Source organism: Eumetopias jubatus, unplaced genomic scaffold (genome assembly GCF_037043125.1).
Source record: "Eumetopias jubatus isolate StellerSeaLion01/CBP00866 unplaced genomic scaffold, mEumJub1_p1.0 scaffold_1, whole genome shotgun sequence".
Taxonomy (NCBI): Eukaryota; Metazoa; Chordata; class Mammalia; order Carnivora; family Otariidae; genus Eumetopias; species Eumetopias jubatus.
Window position 1 is genome coordinate 53856278 of NW_028274807.1, and position 27352 is coordinate 53883629.

General features: G+C 36.7%; 1 protein-coding gene across 7 annotated transcripts in view; it reads left to right on the top strand.

The window, feature by feature from the left end:
- The window catches only part of BBX (BBX high mobility group box domain containing), a 270487-nt gene that overhangs the window by 172524 nt on the left and 70611 nt on the right, over positions 1 to 27352 (top strand). For all 7 annotated transcript variants that reach the window (XM_028110530.2, XM_028110537.2, XM_028110538.2 and 4 more), the window contains 3 exons: positions 3528 to 3767; positions 14807 to 15002; positions 22247 to 22314. In XM_028110530.2, coding sequence (XP_027966331.1) covers positions 3528 to 3767; positions 14807 to 15002; positions 22247 to 22314 — 504 coding nt within the window. The remainder of the gene's footprint in view (positions 1 to 3527; positions 3768 to 14806; positions 15003 to 22246; positions 22315 to 27352) is intronic.

A 27352-nucleotide genomic window follows, 5' to 3' on the forward strand; every position in this document is an offset into this window, starting at 1 on the left:
CAGCCAGAAGGATCCTTTCAAAAAGAAAGGCTGGCCATGCCGCTTTCCTGCTTCATGAGGGCAGGGAATTCATAGGCTCATGGCTCGACCTGCACCACCTAGAACAGTGCCTGGTCCCTATCAGCGGCCCAGTAAACAGTTAACAGAGTGCAAGAATGAGGGGATTGGATTCCCTTCTTTCTCAGTCCACACTTGGTGATCTCATCCACTTTCCTAGTCTTGCCTCCTTTGTGTTCATACCTCAGTTCGTTATCGCAACCAAGACTTCTCTGATGAGAACCACCTCAAATTTAGCCGACCTGATACTAATCTTTCTGCTCTCTACCTGATCTAATTTCTCTCCTTTGAGAAAAAGCATTCTCTGTTGTGTGTGAAGGAGTCTTGCCACCGAAGCTAGAGACACTCTTACTTTTTTTTTTTTTAATATAGATTTATTTATTTATTTTAGAGTAGAGGGAAGGGGCTGAGAGAGGGAGGGAGAGAGAGTTTTACTCAGACTCCACCCTGAGCAGGGAACCTAACTCGGGGCTCGATCCCATGACCCTGAGATCACGACCTGAGCTGAAACCAAGAGTCCGACGCTCAACTGACTGCACCACCCAGGCGTCCCAGCACTCTTCCTTTTTTAACTGTTAAATCCAGTTGCATACCAACTCTTTAGGTTCTACCTCGTAAATAAATATTGTCTCTGTTCTCACTTCTCTATTCTCCTCATTATGGCCTGATTCAGTCCTATCTCCTTTCTTACCTGGATAGCTGGAACAGTCCTTTATTTAAATGGTTCCTTGAGTTTGGATTGCTTATAGTTTTGCTATTATAATTCACGCTCTATATTGCTGACAGGAGTTATCTTAAAATACAGATCTAGCAATGTCTTTCCGATGCTTAAAACCACTCATGGCTCTCCACTGCATCCAGCTGTGGTCTCCATACCCTGGTCTGGTACTAGTGTTGATTTGTTACAAGGTATTACTTGGCCCCTGGTGAAAGAAAAGTTTAAGTCTGGATAGTTTTTCACTTTTATATAATTTTATTTATTCATTTGTTTATTTACTTTTTGGTTAATTCATTTAGTGAAATAATATTCACATTAAATAGTAATTGAAAACTTTTTTTTTTTTAAGATTTTATTTATTTGAGAGAACAACCACGAGCAGAGTGAGGGGCAGAGAGGGAGAAGCTGATTCCTCACTGAGCAGGGAGCTTGGGTGGATCCCAGGACCCCAGGATCATGACCTGAGCCAAAGTCAGATGCTTAACTGACTGAGCCTCCCAGACACCCTGAAAACATTTTTTTGATGCCCATATTTGGCAAAATAAATCTGTGGTAAAATATGATAACCTATATTGTTCCACCAAGATTTTTTTTTTTTTTTTTACAGTCTGAAACTACTCATAGCATTAAATGCATGCATTTTTTTAATAAGACAAAGCACGTTCTTCATAAAGTACGTCCATACCTACTTCTACAACCTCATGTCCTGGGTCCCTGTTCTAATGTTAGATACACCAGTGCTACTGAACTGATATCAATTAGTAGTCATAGAGCCTTAATCCTTTTTAGTTCTCTGTATCTCCCCATTGACTGCCTGACGCATTCTGATTCATCTTTTAGAATTTAGCTCAGACAACACATTTTCTAGGGAGACTTCAGTGTGCTCTCATCCATCCACTGGTGCTTCATTATCACACTGGTTCCTTGTGATCGTCATCATACTGCTTTTTAATTCATTCACTTTTATATCTTTTTCCCTCCCCAAACAGTAAGCTTCTCAGTCCAGTATCTTTTCTTATTTATCTTTTTTTCCAGCTCTTGGCTTGAGTTTTATAATTTAGTAACAGAATCAAAAGTTACTCTTTTCTGAAGGGAAACTATAATTACTTCCTCAACCTACAGAATATACTTTTTATGCCTTGATTTTTCTATAGCTTCTTAGATTCAGAATGCTAAATAACTATTCCCTGAAAATGCAAATCATTGTTAATAATTGTATACAGAATGAGGAAGCTAAATCTATAGCCTTCACTCCCAATAATAATCCCTAATGTATTTCCAAATCATATAGCTATGACTTTAAGACTGTTCCACTGTACCGTTTTGTTTGAAGATAATCGATGATTAATTAAATGCATCTGCAATACTTAATTTAAACTGAAGAGACTTTTTAAAAATACCAAATTTGATCGAGTTAGTGATTTGTCCTCGAGTATCTATAGCAGTTGCCCAATATGCATGATGTAAAAGAACATGGTTGCGTTACAGTAGTGGTTCTCAGAGTGTGATCTTCAGATCAGCAGTATCTGCATCACCTGGGAACTTGTTAGAAATTAATTCTCAAGGCCCACTCCAGACCTGCGGGATTGGAAACTCTGGCAATGGGACCCAACAATCTCTGTTTTAACAAGACCTCCAGGGATTCCACTACCCACTCAAGTTGAAGAACTAAGGCTCTGCTATATAATGCAGACTAACAACTACCTCCATCCTTCTTGATTTTAACTATGAAACAAGAAATTAAAGAGATAGTTTTAGTAAGCCTTCTGGACTTCTGTTCATGGTTGCACTGTTTCCAAGAAATAGCATAGGATCATATTTTAGCCTTAGAAGATATTTAACAATCCTAATATCCTGAGATTCTGTGATCAGAGGTATCCTCAGCCATGTGCAGGTAGTAATGTAAGAGATCAGAAGCAGAAGGCTTCTGGGCAGTGGATATGACAATTACACAGATGGAATGGGCAGGATTAGAGCTTTGTAGAAGTTCCTGAAGACCTCGAATTGAATGAAATGCTTTGGAAACAGGAGGATTCAGAATTGATTTTGAAGGTTCAAGCGTGGGTGAATTTATTCCTGTTATCACAGCACTTCACGAAACAGGAAAGGTTGATATTTACAAGCTTGAAAATTTACTATGTAGTTCCTCCTTCAAATAATGTTAAATGTCTCTTTTGATTTTTACAGTAGGAGGCTCCACTTGTGATGTGCCTAAAGCATTGAATAGTCTGTATTAAATTTTTATTACCTACTTTCATGTTAAACATTTTCATATTATTAACTATGAAAAAGCACTTTCCAACGACGAGAAACAACTAATATTCATGTATTTTTTTGTGAATGTTGTTGTTAATCTTGAGACCCATATATCACAGAATGGGTTTATTTATTTATTGAGCAGTTAGTTAAGTATATATACCAGACATTAAGCTAGATGCTGTGGTTGTAAAGGTAAAAGAGCTTTCGTCCTCAAAGAGCTCACTATTTAGTGAGGGGAAAAAATGTAAGCCATCATAACACGATAATAATATATGCTGCAATAGAGACATGCACAGGTTGCTATAGAAACTAAGCAGAATACATTGTAAGTTGGTTACCAACCACTAATAGTGGTTGATGATTATTTTTTTCTAATTTGTAAGTTATTTCAATGGAGCTAAGAAAAAATACAATTTGAAAACCAAAACTAACTGTTAGAGCAGAATTGTCCAGGAGGTGTTAAAGATCTGGCTTTTGTTTTGGTTGGTAATAGGTTCAACTTCTTGGGGCCGATGGCCTAGAGCAAGATGTTGGTGAGACTGATGATGAATCACCAGAACAGCGAGCCCGGAGACCAATGAATGCATTTCTCCTATTTTGCAAACGTCATCGCTCCCTTGTACGTCAGGAACACCCCAGGCTTGATAACCGAGGTGCTACCAAGATACTGGCTGATTGGTGGGCTGTTCTAGATCCAAAGGAAAAGCAGAAATATACAGACATGGCCAAGGAGGTAGGTTACAATGACAAGGTTTTATGTTGGCTGTGAGCAATCAATCCCATACCTCCCCCGCCCCAGTCTTCACATATGGAGTCCCTGCTGAAGGTCTAGCAGCACAAAGGTGAATTTTGAATCAAGTGTTAGGTGAAAACAGAAGAGCTTCGTTCCTATTCCTGAATTCAAGTCCACCTTCCAAATGCTGGTGGAGGTGCCAAGAGCAGTCAATTGCCAAGTTTTTTCATTGTGTATACTCCACAGATTGACGTAGGGGGTTGATTTTTATAAATGGGTAATTTATTTATTATGAATGGGGTTTTTTAAAAAAATTTTTCTAGGAACCAAGCTTCTCCTATTAGAGAATGCCCATGATAAAGACGACAATCTTCGGTTACTCTAGTTGTGTCGTGGGAAAGAGTCTTCATCTAGTTCTAATGCTGAATAACCTTGTGACAGTATCTAAGTCAATCACTGGGTTTCAGCCTTTTTTTTTTTTTGTTACTAGAATGAGGAAATTGGGCAAAAACATATCCCTTTCCGTTCTAACATTTTTTGATTTTGTAATAAATACAGTTATTAAGAGATCTGCTTTGATTTATTTCTGTTGCGTGGGTAGTGCCTCATGAATATTTAAAACTAGCGAAGGAATGAATAGCAGTGAAACATGACGTGTTGGGTTATGTGCATGCATGTAAACACCACATAGGCAGAAGCACTTCCTGGAGGAAGGCTATTCAGAGAGGCAGGGACTTGGATCAGTTCTGACATGCTTTTAAAATGTATTGTGTAACGGATTTATTAGCAAGTGAAGGAAAAGCAAAGCAATATCGTAGTGGTTAAACTTGAAAGGAGTAATTCTCACATCATTCCTTCAGCATCGTAACTCCTTCCTCATCATAACTTGCAAAGAATCTTGATTCATGAAAACCCCTTCCACCCAAACATATGGTTAAGTTCTACGAAAAGAAGAACCAGCAGGGGACAAAAATATAGAGTTTCAAGTGACACATTTTATTAGACATCTCAGTATGTGGAAAAATAATTCTTTTAATTGCTGTGGTTTTATTGAGTTGTTTAACAAGCTAACATGTAACATAAAAATTTCTTATGCAGTGTTAAAGGATATTTGAATCCATAGTATATAGTTAGCATAGTTGTTATGTAATTAATGATCACATAAGACTTTGTGGGTTGGCTATTATTAAAGACAGGATTTTGCCTATGTAAGGGTATCTGGAATTTTTTTATTTTTTTAAAGATTCTATTTATTTGAGAGAGAGAGAGAGAGAGCCAGAGAGAGCACAAGCATGGGGGAAGGGAACAGGGAGAGAGAGAAGCAGACTCCTCACTGAGCAGGGAGCCCCACCTGGGGGTCCATCCCAGGACCCCAAGATCACGACCAGAGCTAAAGGCAGACGCTTAGGGGACTGAGCAACCCAGGTGCCCTGGGTATCAGGAAAATTTAAAATCAATTCCAGTAACCTACATGATTTTAAATGTTTCAATAAATTTCAACTAATATAATAGTAATTAACAGCATTTTCCCATTAAATAACCTTTTATTTTTTTTATAGTCCTACACTTATATGATAAAATAATTATCTGAAACCTCATAGGGAACCACATTAACTTCCTACAGTTAAACACTTGAGTTTGATTTTGGATTGCTATTTTTTGATAACATGCAGCCTGTCCCAAGTACATTGTTTGCCTTTTCTTAAATACTGCTAATTTACAAACCCGATAGGTGGCCACTTTTAAGAGGAGGAAGTATTATTTTCATACAGGAAATCTCTTACTAATTACTTAATTAGGCTCACAGTATTTGCCATTGTGGCGCCCGTAATGAAATCTGTTAAGGTGGCCTCCCGCAATCTGCTACACGCAGAGGCGGATGGGATCGTCCACCTTGCAACCTGCCTTGTTTACAGTTGCTCTTAGAAAATGCTATCTCATTTTCTAGTCAAGTGTGGAAGGTTCAGCCACATTCAAAATCATTATATAATTGGTTTCTAGTCATAAGTGATACTGACTTGTTTCAATGTATTTACTGCATGGTTTCAAAATTACATTAAAGTGCAAGCCATTGTGCTAATGCTTTTTGGGTTAATAGTGCAGTCTTCATTGCAACGTCAGTTTTAGCAACAAAAAGCTTACTTGAGGGACTTGAGCATACCAAGTCTGTGGTGGTTGCTAATGATGAATAAGGTCTCAGCTCCTCAGGGTCCTCTCACCCAGGCAGTCATTATACCAAAAAAAAAAAAAAAACAACAACAAAAAAAAAACTTTTGTAACATCTTGATTTCAAACACCAGATTTTAGTTGTGTTCTCTATAGGAACAATACATATTCTTTCAGGAAAATTTTTGTGTGAATGTGAATACTTAAAAAGAGATATTTTCTTAAAAGAAGTGAGTACTGTGTGATACAACTTGGGAGGGTTTATTTTTTTAACCTGTTAAAACTTTCTCTGATGCTTTTCTTGCTCCTGATTATCTTTTAGTGCATCTGGTGAGAGCAAACAGCCATTCTGGGATTTGTTTTCAGTTTCTTGAATTATTGCCCAGTACTCATTTGCATTGTTGAAAGGGTTGAATGAGGGTTTCATGCTGTCTGATGAATCTCATTAGAGCAATAACTGGTTATAAGTAATGTAAAAAATACCATCTTAAGGATATAACATGGGTCATATTCTTAAATTCAGCAATGCGTGTGATGGTGCAGGGTTGTGAATGTTCCCAGGCTCTGACTTCTGACTGTAGAGCTGCTGGGTGGGAGATGCAGGAGCAACCTTACTTTTCCCTTTAACATTGTAGGTCTGCGCTCTTACAAATACAGGAATACAAATCTGCATTTTTGCCTAGGATATTGCTGGAACCCTCCACTTGTCATTTAAACTAATGATTGGAATTAATTAATTTTAGCCAGTTTAGAAGATCACTTATCTAGACTTCAGGAAGAGTAGAGTAGGTGCCAAGAAGAGGAGAGGATCTGGAAAGTCAAAAACAATTTTGAATGACTTTATAATACCTTCTTTTTTGTAGGATGAGAGGCATAGGCATAATGCATGCATTTATTGATTGATTGGTTCATTCTAAGCTTGATGTTTTACAGAAGCACAAACACATAAATTCAGTAATGATTGTCCCCATTCTTCAGAGCAAAGATCTAATAAGGCTCTTTGGAGTTGGTATCTTGACCAGGCACACATTGTGGAGCTGGGATATTGTTGCCTGTTTGACCCTAGCATTCTTTTACTATGTGATGCCGACTTAGATGCCTGCAAGATAAGAGGTTTGAGTAATTATGGTAGAAATGGTAACAATAAAATCACAGGGGTCTAATGGGAAGTCTGCTTGTGCTGGGGTGGGTATCATTGAGGCTATTTCAGAAGAGGCTTTATGGAGTTGATAGAATCTGTCCTGGGCTTTGGTATAGGATTCAGACAGAAAGGCAGGGATAAGAGCAGATATGGGATAGTAAGAACAATTTCAGAACAAGAAAGTTTGTTTTACCCCAAGCCTAGGATATGTGGAGGACACTAGTAGGAAATGATGATGTAAAGACAAAAATCATGAGACCAGGCTGATAAGTTCGAAGATTCAGTTGTATGGCAATAAAACAGCTATGGAATTAAATGCACTAAAATGCAACCTGAAGGTAAACTATAAAATAGCCTTTTGTATCTATTGTCATTAGTACCCTAGGAAAGATTCTCACCACCACAAAACTCCATGGAGTTTTAGTGATTAATTCTTCCTTCATATTCCTTTTTTTTTAATTTTAGGGTTTTTTTAAAGATTTTATTTATTTTTTTGACAAAGAGAGAGACAGCGAGAGCAGGAACACAAGCAGGGGGAGTGGGAGAGGGAGAGCAGGCTTTCTGCCAAGCAGGGAGCCCGATGCGGGGCTCGATCCCGATCATGACCTGATCGAAGGCAGATGCTTAACCAACTGAGCCACCCAGGCACCCCTTCCTTCATATTTCTTAAAGTTAAAACTAAACTATTTATTCTCTTGCTTTGGCTTTATTAGAAGTGGATTCTTCTCCAAAGAAGAGACTGTCATCTCATATATTATAACTGTAGGGAATTTTTGTTTACTGTCACACATGGGATGCTTAACAGCGTCCGTGTTCTTACAAGCTTGCTGTGGCATCTTGCACACCACTAAACTAGAGTAGCCCCTCATTTTTCCAGCATCCTTGAGAAATGGCTGTTACACAGAAGTGATTTCCAGGTAGTTTGAAACTTGGCTGTTCCCTTAGACACTTCATTTTACATATTTATCCTGGAAACTTTACTTAAAATTTTGTTTATATACTTCCTTACTTCAAGAATTCAGAATGCCTTGGGACGCCTGGGTGGCTCAGTCAGTTAAGCGGCTGCCTTCAGCCCGGGTCATGATCCCAGGGTCCTGGGATCGAGTCCCACATCGGGCTCCTTGCTCAGCAGGGAGCCTGCTTGTCCCTCTCTCTCCCTCTGCGTGTGCTCTCTCTGTCAAATAAATAAAATCTTAAAAAAAAAAAAAAGATCATCTGCCCTACCTTGCATGCCTTATTAAAAAAAAAAAAAAAAGAATTCAGAATGCCTTTCAATATTTTTAGAAATTTCAAACCATTATTTCCAAACAGTAATTATTTTATATTTAGTAATTCGGCAAGACCTTTGTGAACAGTTAAGTTATGGTCACATTTTTCTATGTATATTAAGTGATTCTTAACTCTTCTTTTGAATTTCTTCTTTGCTTTTCCGTGAGTTGGTCTTTTGGGTTCACCCTCAGCTGTTAGTTGACATTGCTGTCCTCTGTTAGCCACTTTTGGCTACATCTAATGACATGACTTACTCTATATGGGATTTTCTGAGTATGATTTAATAGGGGCCCCACTACTTTGAGGGGATGTGGACAATAAAACCAAAGACTTGGGCTCCATGTTTCATGGGAGGTCTTGTTTTTGAGACCTTTTCTGTTCCTGTGTTCCAGATATCAGGACTTTCTTACTGCATTTATTTTGTTTTAAAGATTTTATTTATTTGAGAGGGAGAGCAAGCATGAGCACGGGGAGGGCCAGAGGGAGAAATGTAAGAGAGACTCCTCAAGCAGACTCCTGCTGATCTCAGAGCCTGACCTGGGGCTCAATTTCACAACCCTGAGATCATGATCTGGGGTGAAATCAAGAGTCAGATGCTTAACTGACTGAGCCACCGAGGTGCCCCTTTCTTACTGCATTAAAAAAAATATTTAAGTGTTTATTTTTGAGATGATAATAATTTTAAAATAATGCTTTATTCTGCCCAGGGTTCTTTTATAAATATTTAACTCATTTAATCCTCATAATAATCCCAGGAGATAGGGTTTCTTTTGTTGTTGTTATTCTGTTTTGTTTTGTTTTCAACAGCTAAAGATGAAGACACTGAGGCCCAGAATGGTAAAGTGACTTATCCAAGGAAGCAAGTTAGTAGTAGTAGAGCTTGAGTTCTCGGACTTGGCTTTCTCCCTTCTCAGAGGCCTTTCTGAGTTCCCACTTCTGTAAAATGTCAGCAAAGATGCCTTCCCTGCCCTCATAGGGTTGAGTAAGATGCAAATAAGGCAATGTACATACAAGCATTCTGTAAAGCTTAAAACACTCTGCTGATGGTAGTTTTTGTCATTTTCCTGATAAGCAAAGTGAAGTTTGTATTTGATACTTCTCTACCAAATGATTATTTACTATTTTTATTAGGACCTGTTAACACAATGAAGGGCTACTAAAATGCAAAACTGAAACCCCAGAACCAATAAAATTAGTTGTATCATTTGCCTAACTTGGCAGGTACTATCCATTGTGATTGATAGCCTCTAACAAGATAGATGTTCAGTTGAGTGAGCTAACTACTTGCTTTCAGAAATACCTGTCCAGTTAGTAAAATACCTGTCCAGTTAGTAAACACTAACATTTAAATGTTCAAATCAAGTAAAGTTATACGGACTTTATAAGGAAGCCATAGCCAGTGATGAAAACTAGATCCCACAGCGAGTGATATATGGAGAATTTAAACAGAGTCTCTTAAAACTCATTTTGGTATTGGTTTCACATACTAATTTTTAGATTGATTGAGGGACCTAATACTCCAATATCCTGTAAGATGTTATTGTAGTAAATCTTGATTACTTTGGAGTTGGTGATCATTCAAGGGATGTAGATAAAAATTAATTTTTGCTCTGTTTGAAAAATTACAAATTCATACTGTAGATTATTTTGTAAGGAGAAAGTATGAAATGTTTAAGGAAAATACTAAACCTTAGTGAACACATTTTTTTAAAAGAATACACACATTTTACAAATCAAATTAATGTATGAATTTATTAATACATTCTCAGAAATGTAGATAATGTTTTCTTTCCCAGATCCCTATCTACTTTTCACAAGGTAACAAATTACATTTTAAAAGAAATGCTGAAATTTTGATTTTTTTTTTATTAGTGCTAACTAATAAAACTGACTTTTCTCCTGATTTACTAAATTAGGGAGTAAAATTGTCCTTAAAAAATTTATATATGAAAATGAACCATTGTTGCCATGATAATCCTTACAGCCAATTTAAGTAACCTTATCTACAGCCAACTTAGTTTTTCTTTTATAACATTCCTGTAGTGGAACCAGACAATCTCCTGGTCACTTATTCAAGTCACTTTTTGAAATACGTAATTTTTATTGGGGTGGCTTTAGCATGAGAGTCGTGAAGGTTCATGTATAACTTAAAATATTTTTGTTCTGTCAAAACCATAAGCTGAATTTCATGTTCTGTCACATAACACAGTCTAATTTTCTTCCTATTAAAAATATCTAGTAAAAGTAATTCAGATCAGGTAGTGCTGTCGAGTTTTATTATCTAAATGAACAGTTTTAGAGTTAAAGCTCCTAGAACTAAGAAAGGACAGATAGTGACACTCGTCAAGCATCTCCCTCTCGTCTCCCACCCTTGTGTAATATGATTTCTGCCCATGTGAAGAGGTACAGCTGTCTCAAAAGTTATTATGCACGGGGTCACTTACACCCCTGCAGAGTTACAATATAAAAAATGTGTTTTATCTGTTTTTTAAAAACCAGATACTTTTTTTGTATAATCTCTCCTCCGTGGTTCTGGCAGGTTGTGTTTTGTTTGTTTGTTTGTTTTTCAATCATGGTGTTATTTCACATATTTGCACCAGAGTCAGCAGTCTTTATTTGTATAGACATTTCCAGCGTTCCCTACTCCTGGACCTCACCAGGGTTGCCATTCTCTTCTCACTATGTTGAGAAAATCTAGACTGTAATAATAGATAGAAATACTACTGGATTTTAGATGCCTCACTCCCCCATTAAAAACAAGTAATTGGAGAACAGTTAGTATACTTTTCATTAACATTAAGGTACTTTTTAAGGTCAAATTTTCATTCTTATAAATGATTAAATACCAGAAAGATATTTAATGTTGAGACCCAATTTTTAAAAGATTAAGATAAATAGAGTCTTGTTTTTTGGTATATAATAATGTCATTGTCATATATGAAGTAGACAAAATACCGTGACAGAGGGTGTGTATTTAAACCATTACTGAATAACAGTGGTTTCCTATTATTGCTAATAGAGTGTTGTGGTGGTTGGGATCAGGGAAAAGGGACCAGCATGTGCTGAGCACCTTGTATAAAGAACAAACTGTGTCTGTACAGTAGATGAGCTTAGGTTATCTAAGCAATTGGAAATTTTGAAGAAAAAAATGGAAACCATCAGGTGAATTTTAATTTTAAAGGGAGATTTTTGAAAATCAGTAATTTAGCAAGAGGTTAGGTATCTACGAGATTGGACCAATAGCCCATGATTGATGTTTCTGGATGAAAACAGACTCCTGTCTCCTTCCCTGCGTGAAGAGCCCTGCCCTGGAGATCCAGATGGATGGGGCCTATCTCTTTGGCCCTTTAAATCCTGTAATGATGGATTTTTGTCCACATAGTTGACCAGAATGCTAACAGTTTCACTCAGCTATTTGCTTCATACTATATACTGTCTTCATTTCTCCCTTACTCGGCCTTCTCTGTATCCCTTTCCTAATAACCTCATCACAACAAATGATTAAGCCTTTCTGTTGTTTCTTATAGTTGAATCAGAGCAAGTGATTGATGAGGTGTCCAGTTCCAAGGACAGAGAGACATCCTCATACCCCAAGGCTCTTTCTGCCTCCACCTTTGCTTGGTGTTCAAGTGTGTCTTTACGTGAATTTATGACATTTCCATGGAAGCTTTAAATTCCTAAAGGACTACGGCTGTGTGTTATTGTTTTCTCTCTGTCCCACATTCTTAATGCTTTTGCTCAATATATTTCTGATTGAGCTAATAAATGTTGTCTTGTTACTGCTTGTTTATATTAAGTTTAAGGATCTGCGAGATTAATATTGTGATACAGATACAGAGTACTGACCTACTGAATTCTCAGTTATCATTTTCCATAAAACCCTACATCCTCCAGGTCTTTCTCTCGCCTTCTGTTCTTCAACCCATAGGAGCTTTCCCCTTTCACAGATCCTTTGCAAAACTATTTTTCATGCCTGAACTAGGGGAAGGCTTATGAACCATGCGTTTAAAAAAAAAAATGTTTGTGGGACTAATTGTGGATTGTAAACAAGTTTGAAGGCGGAGACTTTAATTCCTTCTTAACTGGTATCTGTCATCTAGTCCAGCATCTTTCACAACTCGGACTTGCTTCTTTAAAAACTACAAAAAATTGTTTTATTTCTCATAACAAATGTATTAATTAATCTGTTTGAAAGTCTTTTGTCATTTTATAGAGTGGTGACTTTTGTCCAGATGACTATTCTATCTGACACACCAGTCCAGGTGCCTTTTCCTGGGACACAATAATGATGCATGTGTCTGCTCCTTCCATTTTCACCTCACCCTACCATTTGTCACTCTGCACCTTCAGACGGGAGGCAAGGCTATTTGTCTGCTTCAGCTTAATATGTAAATCCCCCATGCAGGTGAATGCACTGGAGCAGGGTGTCTCTTATATCACATATGTCACCTCCAAATTTATTCTGCTATGTGATGGTAAATTCTCGCTTGGCTCTGGCCTTGTGTCCTTATTTTAATTATTTTTGTAAGAAAAGTGGAACTGTATTTTTTTCATTATTCTATGCTTACCTTCCTTCTACATGTACCCATGTAGCAACATGCAGAGTTACAGCTTTTAGGTTTAAAAAAAAAAAAAGCTTATTCGGAAAAGTTGAGTTAAGATAATTTGGGGATAATTCTAAACCATTGATTATTAACACTTGCATTATATTATTTGCAGTACAGTTTTTATTTATATGATTTAAAGTGAAAAAATGGAAAAGTTTATATGGATTATATATACTTTCTTATGCCAAGGACAAAAGAATCTTTTTTCCTGTTGGGTTAAATAAAAAGCTATTTGGAGTGTATACTAAATTAGTTTACACATGGAGTGAGCATTATTTTAAAGGGCAAGCTTATGGGATTGAAACAATTGTATTGATTTAATGAAGTTTCTAGCAGTTAGCAATATGGAATAATTGAATACATGGAAAATACATTTTTATTAGATGATACAACTTTTGGCAATGTATAATGCATAACAATAAATATATTTCATTTAGTTTTATTACACAAAAGGGGAAAGAAGCAACAGAGTTGACAGAAAGAGTTATAGGAGAAAGTCACAAAAATAAAGGGAAAAGGAGGCTTTTGTCAGTGAAGGTCAAAACCTCCAATTTAAAGACATAAAGTTTGTGATGGATTAACTGCAACATCACCCATCATAGCTCTCAACGTGTTCACATTTGCAGTCGCATGTGTTCATTATAAAATCCTGGGATGTTGATGCTTCCCAGATACTTAGTTTTTTTATGAACTGAGGGTTTACAGCAATGCTGTGTCAGGCAAGTCTATTGGCACCTTTTTTCCAACAGCATTTGCTCGCTTTATAGCCCCTTGTCACCTTTGGGTAATTCTTGCAATATTTCCAACTTTTTCATTATTACATTTGTTATGGTGGTCTGTGTTCAGTGATTACAGCTTGCTGAAAGCTCAAATGATGGTTAGCATTATTTAGCAATAAGGAATTTATAATTAAGATATTTCATTGTTTTTTAAGATAGGGTGCTATTGCACACTTAATAGACTGTAGTGTAATGTAAACATAACATTTATATGCACTGGGAAACCAAAAAACCCATTTGACTGGCTTCCTGGTGACACTCACTTTATTGCGGTGGTCTGGAAGTGAACCGACAGCATCTCCGAGGTATTCATGTGCTCTTTCCTCCACACGGTCCAGCGTCCTCAACGGAAGAGTTATACATCAGTCTGTCCCTATTTCATTCCCCTTCTCATCACTCTGATCTTAGCTTATTTATCCCAAAACTGGTTATGTTGCTTTAAGTTTGCCTGCATTTGCCTTACCAGTACATCAAAGCACAGATTTTTGGCGTACTTACCAAACTAAGCAGTGAGCAGAATCTGGTTACTGGCTCTGGTATTGACTCGCAGTTTGTAATGTGCACCTGATACCCACCTTAAACTGGGTGCCAAATGATGCACCGCAGTTTACAGTGACCCTGTGTATTAGTGGTATTGTTCTTGGTTTATGGAAACTAAGGGTGAGGCCCAGAGAGGTTATATTCTCTATTTTTGGTCACTCTAGCCCTAAGTGGAGGTGCTAGGGTTTGATTTCTGCTCTTTCTGTCTTCAAAGCCCTTGCTTTTCCCTTACAAATAACTCCCTCTCTGCCATAGTAAGACATCTTTTTGGATACTTAAAAAAGGGTATGGGTCAAAAGATACAAATGTGTTGCCTCTGGACCCATCTTCCACAAATGAACTTTCTAGTAGTTAAATCCATGTCCTATCTCTAAAGCCCTGAGCTGAGATTATCATTCTTCTATGAGTAAAGCCACAGAAGTTATTGAAAGTATTTTTTCTTTCATTCATTAGTGGTGGGGGGAGCGATATGAAGGCTATTAGAACTTTTTCCGTCTCTGTATTAATTAAAATCTGTTATCTGTTATTTATTTATAGTATAAAGATGCATTTATGAAAGCAAATCCTGGCTACAAATGGTGTCCTACCACAAATAAGCCTGTGAAATCCCCAACACCCACTGTCAACCCACGAAAGAAACTATGGGCCTTCCCATCTGACTCTTCAAGAGATTTGCCAAGCCCCAAGAAAGCAAAGACTGAAGAAATGCCTCAGCTAAACTTTGGAATGGCTGGTGAGTTTAGACATTATTTCAGCTACTGTTTTTAAGGACAAGGCAATACATTTAGGTAGTATTTTTAATAAATTATATATATGTATATATATATATATGTAATATATACATAGAGAGAAGAGAGAGAGAAGCAAAATTTATAACCAGTGTGAAACAATGCAAAGATATAGCATATCTGAAAGCTTTGGAACACAACATACATAGAATGTCTATGTATAATTAAAGGAAGTGTGGACCAAGTAGTAGAGTCATTGTATATATATATGTGAATTTCTGACATTGACATTATGGAAAGGCAGACCGGAGATTAAGAGCTCAGGGAATTTTATGATGCCACAAAGTAGCTTACCCATACATGTACACTATTAAGCTGTCCCAGTAAGTATCTTAGTTATTGTGGGTACTTAAAAAGCCGTAATTATGTTGATCATCTGAGGGATTTGAAACCTCTGGGCAAGAATATGAACAGTTCTGTCACAAATCTGAGATGGATCTGACAGCTGTTTCTTAGAAGGAGTTCCCATCCTGCCCCCACACCCCCATTCCTGTATGAGCCAGGCAAATTAAAACTTGCAGACGGTCCCATTTGTTATGGGACCTTTAATACTCTCTGGGTGGTAAGAATGCTAAAGCATTTATTACCATGAAAGAAAGTACTTCTATTCATTCTGCAAATGGCTCTGTCTTCCTGGCTACTGCAGTGCAGTAATCAAGAGGGAAATTTTCCAGGATGAATTTGGGAGATTGGGCAGGGTGGAAGCTGTGAAGTTGGTGTTGAGCTAAATGGTTCCTATTTCATTATTTATTATAAACAAATTTTCTTCAGAACTAGAGCATTGAGCCATTTGGAGTATGGAGAGCCTGGGAAAGGAGGTTGAGCAATATTGTGATAATTTTTTGTTTTTTAATCCAGTTTTATTGAGAAATAATTGACCTGCATTGTTGTGTAAGTTTAAGACATAAAGACCGATGGTTTGATTTACATATATTGTGAAATGATTACAACAGGTTCAGCTAACATGTCTCCTCATATAGATATAATAAAAAGAAAAGAAAGGGGGAAAAAAAGGAAAAAAATTTTCTCCTTGCGGTGAAAACTCTTAGAATTAACTCTCCTAACAACTTTCCTGCTTGTTATACAGCAGTGTCAGCTATAGGCATTACGTCGTACAGTACGTCCCTGGTACTTATTTATCCTGTAAGTAGAAGTTTGTGACCACCTTTCCTCCAGTTCTTCCTACCTCCACCCTCTCTCTCTGCCTCTGATAATCACAAGACTGATTTCTTCTTCTGTTTTTTTTTTTAATTTCTTTTTCTTTTTTTTTTTTAAAGATTCCACATATAAGTAAGATCATATAGCATTTGTCTTTCTCTGACTTATTTCACTTAGCAAAATGCCTTCGGGGTACATCCATTTTGTCACAGATGGTAGGATTTCCTCATTTCTTATGGCTGAATAATATCTCACTGTGTGTGTTTGTGTGTATATATATATATAATTATGTCTTCTTTATCCATTCATCCGTCAATGTTCACAAGTTGTTTTGAATCACACATGAAACATTTTCTAGGATAGACCATATGTTTAGGCCACAAAACAAGTCTTAGCAAGAAGACTAAAATCATACTAATGATCTTCTGACCACAATGGCATGATACCATAAATTAAAAACAAGAGGAAAACTGAAAAATTAAAAAACACATAAAAACTAAACAGCACTCTATAGAATAACCAATGGATCAAAAAGAAATTAAAGGGGAAATAAAAAGTTTCTTGAGAAAAGAAAATGGAAACATAATATACCAGAATTTGTGGGATACAGCAAAAGCAGTTCTAAGAGGGAAGTTCATAGCAACAAATGCCTACATTTAGAGGCAAGAAAGATCCCAAAGAAACAACCTAACTCTGTGCCTTAAGGAACTAGAAAAAGAACAGAGCTCTAGTTAGCAGAAGGGAAATAATAAAGATTCAATCAGAAATAAATGAAGTAGAGAATAGAAAAACAAGAGAAAAGGTTATAACCAAACTAAGAGTTGGTTCTTTGAGAAGATAAACAAAATCAACAAAGCTTTAGCCAGATTAATCACAGAGAAAAGATGAAGGACCCAAATCAACAAAATTATAAATGAAAAAAGAGATATTACAACTGATACCAGAAAAATACCAAAATCATAAGAGGCTACTGTGAACAACTGTATGCAAACAAACTGGACAACCTAGGAGAAATTCTTAGAAATGTGCGACTTAACCAACACCTGATCAGTAAGAAATAGAAAATCTTAATAGACCAATTATGAGTAAGGAGATTGAATTAGTAATCAGAAAGTAATCAGAAGAAAAGCCCGGGACCAGATGGCTTAACTGGTAAATTTTACCAAACATTTAAAGAAGAATTAACACTAGGTCTTCTCAAAGTCTTCCAGAAATACCAGAGAAGAGGGAACACTCCCAAACTCATTTTACAAGGCCAGCATTATTCTGATATCAAAACCAGAATGGGATACTACTAGAAAAGAAAACTATAAGCCAATATCCCTGATGAATATAGATTCAAAAATTCTCAATAAAATACTAGCAGACTAAATTCAGCAGCACATTAAAAGAATCATTCACCATGATCAAGTGGGATTTATCCTGGAGATTCAGGGATGGTTCAACATAAATCAATGTGATACATCACATTAATTGAATAAAAAGAATCATGATCCTCTCAATAGATATAGAAAATGCATTTGACAAAATCCAGTATCCATTCATGATAAACACTCTTAACAAATTAGGCACAGAAGAAACATACCTCAACATAATAAAGGCCATATATAACAAGCCCACAGCTAACATCATACCTAATGGTGAAATGCTGAAAGCTTTTCCTCTTAATATCAGGAATAAGACAAGGGTGTCCACTCTTAACCACTCTTATTCAGGCATGATACTGTAAGTCCTAGCTAGAGCAATAGGCAAGAAAAAGAAATAAAAGAAAAAATCAGAACTGAAAAAGAAGTAACATTATCTGTGTGCAGATGACATGACATTATATTTGGAAAATTCTACAGACTTAAACAAAAAATTATTGGATATAATCAATGAATTCAGTAAAGTTGCAGGATACAAGATTAACATAGAAAAATCTGTAGCATTTCTATATAATAACAACAGATTTTCTGAAAAAGAACTAAATCAACCTCATTTACAATAGCATCAAAACAATAAAGATACTTAGAAATAAATTTAACTAAAGAGGTAAAATATCTTTGAAAACTACAAGACACTGATGAAAGAAATTAAAGAAGACACAAATAAATGGAAAGGTATCCTGTGTTCAAAACAATACTACCAAAAGCCATCTATAGATTGAATGCAATCCCTATCAAGATTCCAATGGCGTTTTTTACAGAAGTAGAAAAAACAGTCCTAAATTTATATGGAACCACAAAAGACCCTGAATAGCCAAGGAAATCCTGAGAAAGAACAAAGCAGGTAGCCTCATACTTTCTGATTTTAAGCTATATATATAAGCCATAGTCATTAAGACAATATGGTACTGGCATAAAAAAGATAGATAGACTGATGGAACAGAATCGAGAGCCCATAAATAATCCCAAACATACACAGTCAACTAGTATTTGATAAGGAAGCCAAGAATACCAAATGGAAAAAAAATCATCTTTTCAATAAATGGTGCTGCAGTAATTGGATATTCACATGTAAAAAAATGAAACTGGACCCATATCTTAAACCATAAAAAATTAACATGAAGTGGATGAAAGACTTAAATGTGAAACCTGAGACCATGAAAATCCTAGAAGAAAACATAGGAGTAAAGCTCCTTGACATATGTCTTGGTAATGGTTTTTTTGGACAGGACACCTGAAGCACAAGCAACAAAATAAAAAGTGAACCAGTTAGAGACTACATTACAAAGCTTCTATATAGCAAAAACAAGCATCAACAAAGTGAAAAGACAGCCTACAGAATGCTAAAAAATAGTTCTAACCACATTTCTGAGAAGTTAATATCCAAAATCTATAAGGAACTCCATCACTCAATGGTAAAACCAAAAAACACCCAAGTAAAAAGCGGGCAGAGGCGCTGCATAGACATTTCTCCAAAGACGTACAAAAGACCAACCAGGTACACGAAAAGATGCTCAACATTACTAGTCATTAGGAAAACGCAAATTAAAATCACGATGAGATACTGCCTCACGTCTATTAGAATGAACATCATCAGAAAGACAAGCAATAACAAGTGGTGGGGATGTGGAGAAAAGGGAGCCCTTGTGCACTGTTGCTTGTACATTGGTACAGCCACTAAGGGAACACAGTATGGAGGATCCTCAAAAAAAGTTAAAAACAGAACTCAGTTAATTCAGTGTGTAGTTTATAATGTAACAAAGCCTGTGGTGTTGTCATATATAAACGCTAAGAAATGCAGTCTAACATAATGGCAGCATTCTGAGGAAACGGTCAGCATTCTGAGGAAACACAGTCTTCAGGTGATTGCTGTGTAGGTGTCTGTAGTAGAATTCTGGGTAAAGCGCGCCCCCGCCCGCCCCCCCCTCCCCCCCACCGAATGGTGCTCCTACATATCCCAGAAGAATCAAAACAGAGCTCTGTCCTTGTTTAGCTGTCATTGTACAATTTTCGTTTCACCTTGCTTGCTAGCAGTGTTGCTGAGCTCTCTGGACTTCCCAAATTGTATCAGTTGAAGTGTTTTATAATAAAACATTTTATCATCAGGACCATAAAAGAGTATATGGATGATGGGCTGCCAACCGAATTCCTTTGAGTTCCATTTGTCTTCCATGCCTTTTTCTCCCAGTTCTGAATCAATATCAGTAGGCGTTTTTCATACAATAGCTCTTCACAAACCAGTCATAATTGTGGATAAAGCTGTGAAAGCTTTGAGAGCTATGAAAGATGTTTGGTTTTAGCACCATATTTGACAGTTTATTAATCTGCCTTTTGTACCTACAAATCAAAAATATGAGACCTAGACATCAACCAAGATACAGGTCAGCTTTACAAAAACAATGTTCTTTAAAGTAAAATAAAGAAGGAAAACACCTTCTTGAGTTTGTGTCATTATGTGAGGCTCTGTGACAGATGTCAGTAATCCACATTCAGGTCTTTGTTAAGCTAGTGTATAGTGGATCACATTGTTCTGAAGTTTCCAGTTGTGCCTCTTGCGGCTCAATGAAGGCAAATGGATTTGCCTTTAATTAAAACATGGTGCTTAGCTGTTTGAATCTAGGGGATCCTCATAGGGCCTTGAGAGGACAGTGTAAGCTTTTCCTCAACATGGAATCTGTTGTTTTCCAGTAGTCCTGGTCAGATGACATTTTGCTATTTTGAATAATCCCAAAGCAGCTAAATGTATGATTTCCAAGAAGAGAAAGCTGTGCAGAATTTAGTACAGGTTCTCTTGGTAAAGAGAAAGCAAAGCATGCTATGTGCATATTTTTGATGTTTCTAGATAACATTGTGTAAATATAAATTAATGTAAAGGATGATGGTAACTTTTTGGACTGTTTTACTATCTATACAGCAAACTTCTTGCAAAGTCACATTGGTATATAACAAATAGATGGTCATGTAAGCATGTTCCTATTTTACTTTAAAATTTGAACTAACACATTTTTATTTCTATTAGAAGGCAACCATCCAGTCCTCCTGATCTCTAGAATGACAGCTGCAAAAGTATTTAGCTACCCAGAGAACCAAATTAAAATTTTACTTTCTGCTAAATTCATTTCCTCCTCATTTTAATTTTAAATAGATTTAAATGTCTATTTTACCAAACACAGTAGTTCTTAAACTTCACATTTAATTAAAGACGGAATTTTTAAGACAACAACGAAGAGCCTTGCTTCATCACAACAACCACAGTTCCTGTGTATTCCATATATGGCTTCTTCCTGTGGGGCTACTTTCTTACACGGAGCTATTTCTTGATCACCTGATTATTGGGTAACCTGTGTTCCCCTCTAATAACCTTTCCTTCCTTCCTTCCTTCCAAGATTTTATTTATTTATTTAATTGACAGAGACAGCCAGAGAAGGAACACAAGCAGGGGGAGTGGGAGAGAGAGAAGCAGGCTTCCTGCTGAGCAGGGAGCCCGATGCAGGGCTCGATCCCAGGACCCTGGGATCATGACCTGAGCCAAAGGCAGTTGCTTAACCAACTGAGCCACCCAGGCACCCCTTCATTCTTTCTTTTTTAATAACTTCCAGATTCTTCTTTCAATTTTTAAAAAAAATTTGACTGTGTATAAGATGTGATCAGAGTGGCTTCATGAGTTAAGACAAATCGTTTCCAAAGATATACTTAAGTTCCTATCTTTAAACAAAAAAGAGAAAAACCCCTGCATGTCTTCAGGCAGCAGTATACCTGATTCTCACTTTCAATTGAGAGATTCCTAAAATTAAAAATGCATATATTGGACCTGTGTGCATGAGGACAAGCACTGAGTCCCCAACCTTAAGGGATATAGGTTTCTTATTTTCTTTAATACTTGTTTAGTCATAACCCTGGGTTGTAGATCTACTGCTTTGCTGTTTTTATTTTGTCTTTTTGTTTCTGTTGATTATTGAAGGAATGAAAACAAAGGCCTTCAGTAATATAAAAAGGATTCACTTTAAATCCAAAAAGTATTTCGAGGAAGCACCTGACTATACCCCTAAGATTTAAAATATCAAAAATACATCATTGTCTAATTTAAATTTGTTTGTGAAAGTTTTCAAGAAAGATTATTTTTGAACAAAGCCCTCTAGATTTTGGAAGACTCATTTATAAAATTTCTGTCTGTTCTCTAGTTTCTTATATAGCCTGGTACTTTTTATCAATCCTAGTTTTACATAGTAGAAATAATAATTTGAGAATAAGAATCTCAAACTTCTTAGACATCAAGCATAAGCAAATCCACTGAAACTCGCCATTCATTAAGGCAAGACACATCACATTAGGAGATAATTCATATTATAAACAGCTGTGGTATTGAAGAAAGGGTTATGTTGAAATGGTGGGACAATAGGAGGATTTAAAAGGCTCACAGAAGTATGAGTACTTACATACATGCTGGATTATTGCTATATGAAGAGTTTTGAAAGTTTTCTATGACAAGTTATATATGGTTCTGTTGGATTTCGAGTCTTTGTTAACAAGTATTCCTTTTTGACTCTGTGTGGATTATATGTACTTCATGCTTGTAAATTGATGATTTATTTGTTTTTGACTTTTAGATCCTACTCAAATGGGAGGCCTGAGCATGCTGCTTTTAGCTGGAGAACATGCTCTTGGCACACCTGAGGTAAGCTGGTCCTCACGCTGGGGCTTGAAAACACAGACATTTATATTCTTTTCATGTTCTTGGTTCTGTAGTTTCACTGTTTATAGCTCATGAGCAGACTTTATCTTTTTTCTTTTTTCGTCGAGATCTATATGTGCTTTGTATTGTGCCTTGAGTATAACAGAAGTGGCATAAATAAACCCAATAGGATGCAAATTAAGAAGTTAGGAGCAGATTTTTTGAGGTTCTGTGAACCTAAGAGAAAGAAATGGAATGTACAGATAATTAGCATTTGCCACGATTGTGTCATGGGTCTGTAGCGTGGGTCCTATGATTCATTCCCTCTATTCATAACATACCCTGATGTTCTCTTGTAGACTTGCTAGTGAAAAGATGAGAGTTTAGCTGTCAGTTTCTCTGGTACCTGAATAAATCCAAACTGCTGTTTTTGAAACATGGCATTCCAAGATTGTTTTATTCTTTAAAATGGAAAATTAAGAGGACCCAGGCCCTCATGACCTTGGTTTTATGATCTCTTATTTCCTTGTGGTTACTGGGCTGCTTTTACAAAATATTTTAGGTATGGTTTTGATGGGCAGGTCATAGCAGTTAACCATGCATAGTTTGCATTTGTGGAATTTCTCTCTTTTCCAATCTCATTTAACAAAGGCCAGACAAATTAACCTGCAGGTCATATTATTTTACCACACTCAGGTACCTGAGATGGAGACTTTTCAGTCCCAACCAGCGTCGCTATTTATGGTCAAATAGCAGTCAGCTCAATTCTACTGAAGATATATATATATATTTTACTTTTTTTTAAAGTTATGAGTATGCCTATGGAGTACAGTTGACTCCTATTCAAATAGTGATTTTAGAAGATACCATGTAAGATATTTATAGCACAAAGGCCATTATTTTTTTAAAAGATTTTATTTATTTACTTGACAGAGACACAGCGAGAGAGGGAACACAAGCAGGGGGAGTGGGAGAGGGAGATGCAGGCTTCCTGCAGAGCAGGGAGCCCGATGCAGGGCTCTATCCCAGGAGCCTGGGATCATGACCTGAGCCTAAGGCAGACGCTTCACCGACTGAACCAGCCAGGTGCCCCTTGGCAGCATTTCATTTTATTTATTTATTTATTTTTAAAGATTTTATTTATTTTTTTGACAGAGAGAGACCCAGGGAGAGAGGGAACACAAGCAGGGGGAGGGGGGAAGGAGGAGCAGGCTCCCTACTGAGCAGGGAGCCGGATCTGGGACTTGATCTCAGGACCCTGGGATCATGACCTGAGCTGAAGGCAGAGGCTTAAGGACTGAGCCACCCACGCCCCCTTCACAAAGGCCATTATTATGTATAGTTTACATTTGGGATCCATAGTAGTTGACCATATATTCAATTTAACATAATTATTTTGACTCCATTCAGTTTAGGATAGCAAAAGAATGTGTAAACCGGTGTGCTGGTAGTTATTTTCATTGTACTAATCTTAAGCTGAAAAAAATAAACATGTCACTTTATACATTTGCATACTTATTATTCAGCATGTTTTTACTTCCTAATACAATAGAATTCTCGGAAATCATTTCGCTTTCTAACACATGGCTACTTAATAGCAATCAGACTGACTCTCAGGTATAGAGTATCGCAAGCATGTTCCAAAAGGTGGATGTTGGAATAATAATGCACACTTGACCTTTCAACACAGTGTGACTCATGATTTCCAAGAATGTTCTATATTGTGAAAGTCAACATCTTTTCTAACAGATTATATTATAATGGTGTTTTCTTCCCAACTTCTGTTACCATTCTTTCTAACTTCCTAGAACACAGGTAAATAAATAAACATCTATAGAACTTACAGATAGGCAAAGAAAGGACTGCCTTTTTCCCCCCTTTTTGCTTAAAGTTTGCCTCCTGGGCTCTTTTCAGGGAAAAGTTCTCCCTTTAAGAACAGCAGGTTTTTGACATGAGTAATTTAAACAGTGGTCAACTTTTTATTTCTGAGGAAGGGGAACTGTTTTGAGAATTCTCAAGCTAAAGAAGTTTATAAAGGTAATTTATAAAGGTAAATTACTTAGAGAAGGGAATCTATGCTAGGGAAGAAGTTGCCAGCAATTAGGTCTTGAAGAACCACTCCTTTCTTCTTACTTCCTACTTCTCATCTCAGAGGTATATTTAGGTAACTAATCTTGAGATACTGAAACAATAAAGCAGTGAGTGTTGTACAGAATTAACCTGTGTCTAAATATGGTTGATTTTGAGAGTTCATATACATATCATCAGTAGACTTCATTTAGCATCTGTTTTCTTTGCAAAATCTTGTCTCATTCTAAATACGTAAACATGGTTGTAGAATGTTAGGGGCCTAGATACATAGACAGATGACGAACATAAGACAAATATAGCAAATATGTACTTACATTTTCCCAAGAAAATTATCAGGGTAATGAGATAAGGAGAGAGAGTTACAGAAATTTCATACTGCTGACATTTGGAACAATTACTGTGATATCTGTTTATACTATTAGGTAGGACCAGTCAAATAAAGTGACATTTTACAAAAATTCTGCCACAGAGAAAGTCTAATCATAACGGCTTTTTTAAGTGCCATGACAGAATTCTTATTCTGAAATACTATTCTTAAAGGGAGGAGATTTTCCTTTGTTCATTAACCTGAAACCTAACTACATAGGAAAAAATCCTCAAAAGTCTGTATTTTTAAATGTAGAAATTTTAATATAGGTAATAGTTGTTTTAAAAAAATAATTCTAGAAGGCATAGAGGCTTGCTGTAAATAATAAATTTTCAGAATAGTAAATAATTTATCTGAATATCTTCTAATATCTAAAGTAATAAAATTCCAGATTAAAAGCTTCTTTGTCCTGTAATATTTCCTGGATCTACCTGACTTGCTCTTAGAGTCTTTAGGGAGAAATCATAAGTTCTTGAGCTATCAGTGGGAAAATGACAAAGAAAATGTTTGAGTTTTCTTTTTCCTGAATCTTCTGATTAACTCTGATTTTGCCATAATAAGTTTGCAGCATTATTAAATGTACATTTGTACATGCTACTGTTAGGGAGGCAGGCTTAGTTTTTAATTGTGCTAACTTTTTCTCTGATGAGTAAAAGGGATGGCATTTGTATTTACAGTCTGTTTGGTTCTTTTATTTTTCACATAAATGGTTAGCCCTGTATTTCCTTTATATCCAGAGTACATTGAAATGCATTGAACTGCTTGTCATTCATTTATGGATGGGGAAGCAAAATAGATGTATCAGCAGGACACACATAAAGGAGTGAGCCCCCCCGCCCCCCCCAGCTACACACTAAGCTGGTCTCTGTTGAGACTTGGTGAAATGTAAACACGGAAGTCTCACTAAGAAATACCCCATAATAGTGAGGGAAACGGAAAGAATGTTACCAATGAATATGAAATTTTAGCAAACATATTTAAATCAGAAGCCAAATGGAAGTTGTTTAATCAGTAAAATACAGGATAAGGATCAGCCGAAAATAGGCCTGCAGAGGGCTGCAGTGGAGGTGAGAGGCAATCTGTTCTACATGACAATCACATTCTCATCAGACTCCGGGAAGAGTGAAAGAGAAGGCAGTTACATAAAGAGAGGTAAGCCCTTACATTTCATATCAGGGAGTTACTACCTAAAGATGAAAAGGCAATGAATAAAGTTTATAATTATTATTTGATCTAGAGTTTGGAGAAATGATCTCCAGGACTAAAAATCGTCTATCCTATTATATTTGTTACTTTAATAAAAATGCAAAGCTAAATAAAATTTAAGAAATAAAGGCAGGGAGTGCTGTATTTCAGAGGCTATGAAGGAGACTTGTTACTTGACACATAAATAGAGAGCAGCTTTGGTCAGTATTGGAAAGGACCACACTCAGTATCAGGGCTGAGTCAGTGCCAGAAAGTCCTGACTAGAACAGAAGGAGGGGTGGTTTGGGGAGTAATAGAAAATGTAATTAGTTAGGCAGAGTAATCATAGCTGATGAGAAGGTTTGACAGCATATGAATATCTATTTAGTTGTGATGAAAGGCAAACTTTCAAATGTGTGGAAAGTGTGTTAGATGTTAGGTCTGTGATTTTAGAATGCCTGGGTCTTTTGTTGGAACCAACAGATAGGACAGTAAAGTCGTGGTCAAGCCACTTTTTTCTTTGCCTTCCATCCTGTAAAATGGAGTTAACAATAATACCCACTTGTCTCTAACTCCCAAGACATCTGTGAAGATTAATTAAAACCTGTAAGGCAATTTCAACTCTCCTGAAGAGCATTCTTGCAGGTACCTGGTATTATTACCCCATGTTATTTTAGGCATTTCATACATAACTTGAAAGCTTAAATCTATCAGGCATCAGTCCTACAGGATATCGTGTGCGTTACTGGCAGCACACGCATGCGCACGCACACACGCGCACACACACAGCTCCTTGTCCATCGAAAACTGGTAGGAAATTGCAGTTGTAATTCATTCTCTTTCACTAGGTGCTCAAGAAGGAGACAACTTTTTAATACCTAGTGGAAATTACTGTGTAGGAAGTATGACTTTGGCAGAGTAGCTGAGTTAGCATGAAAGTTAGTGGAGAAGATGTTAGCAAATGAATAGTAAATTCCGATATTAAGGGACTAGACAGGTCATATGTAAGAATTGAACAGTGTAGGAACTGTGTGCCATCTTTCACACATTCAGTCATATGGCAAGTAAGCATTTATCTAATGCTTACTACATGCCAGTCCTGTCAGGGAACAAACCCAGGCACAAGTCTGGGTCCTCATGGAGCTGATGATGTAATAAGGTATAGGGTTTTATACATAGCAAATTCTTCACATGATACTTCTGACTTCAAAGGAGGTTTCATTGATTTTGTTGATCACCATCTGCCTGTTCAAAAGTAAAATAGTTCATATATCCAAATTTCTATATGATTAAAATTCGAAAATATTATATTTTGTTTCATGTTTATAACTTCAATCTCTCACCTCCTCCAGGGAGCTCTTCCTGATTGCTTGAGCCAAATTTGATTCCTCTTGTTTC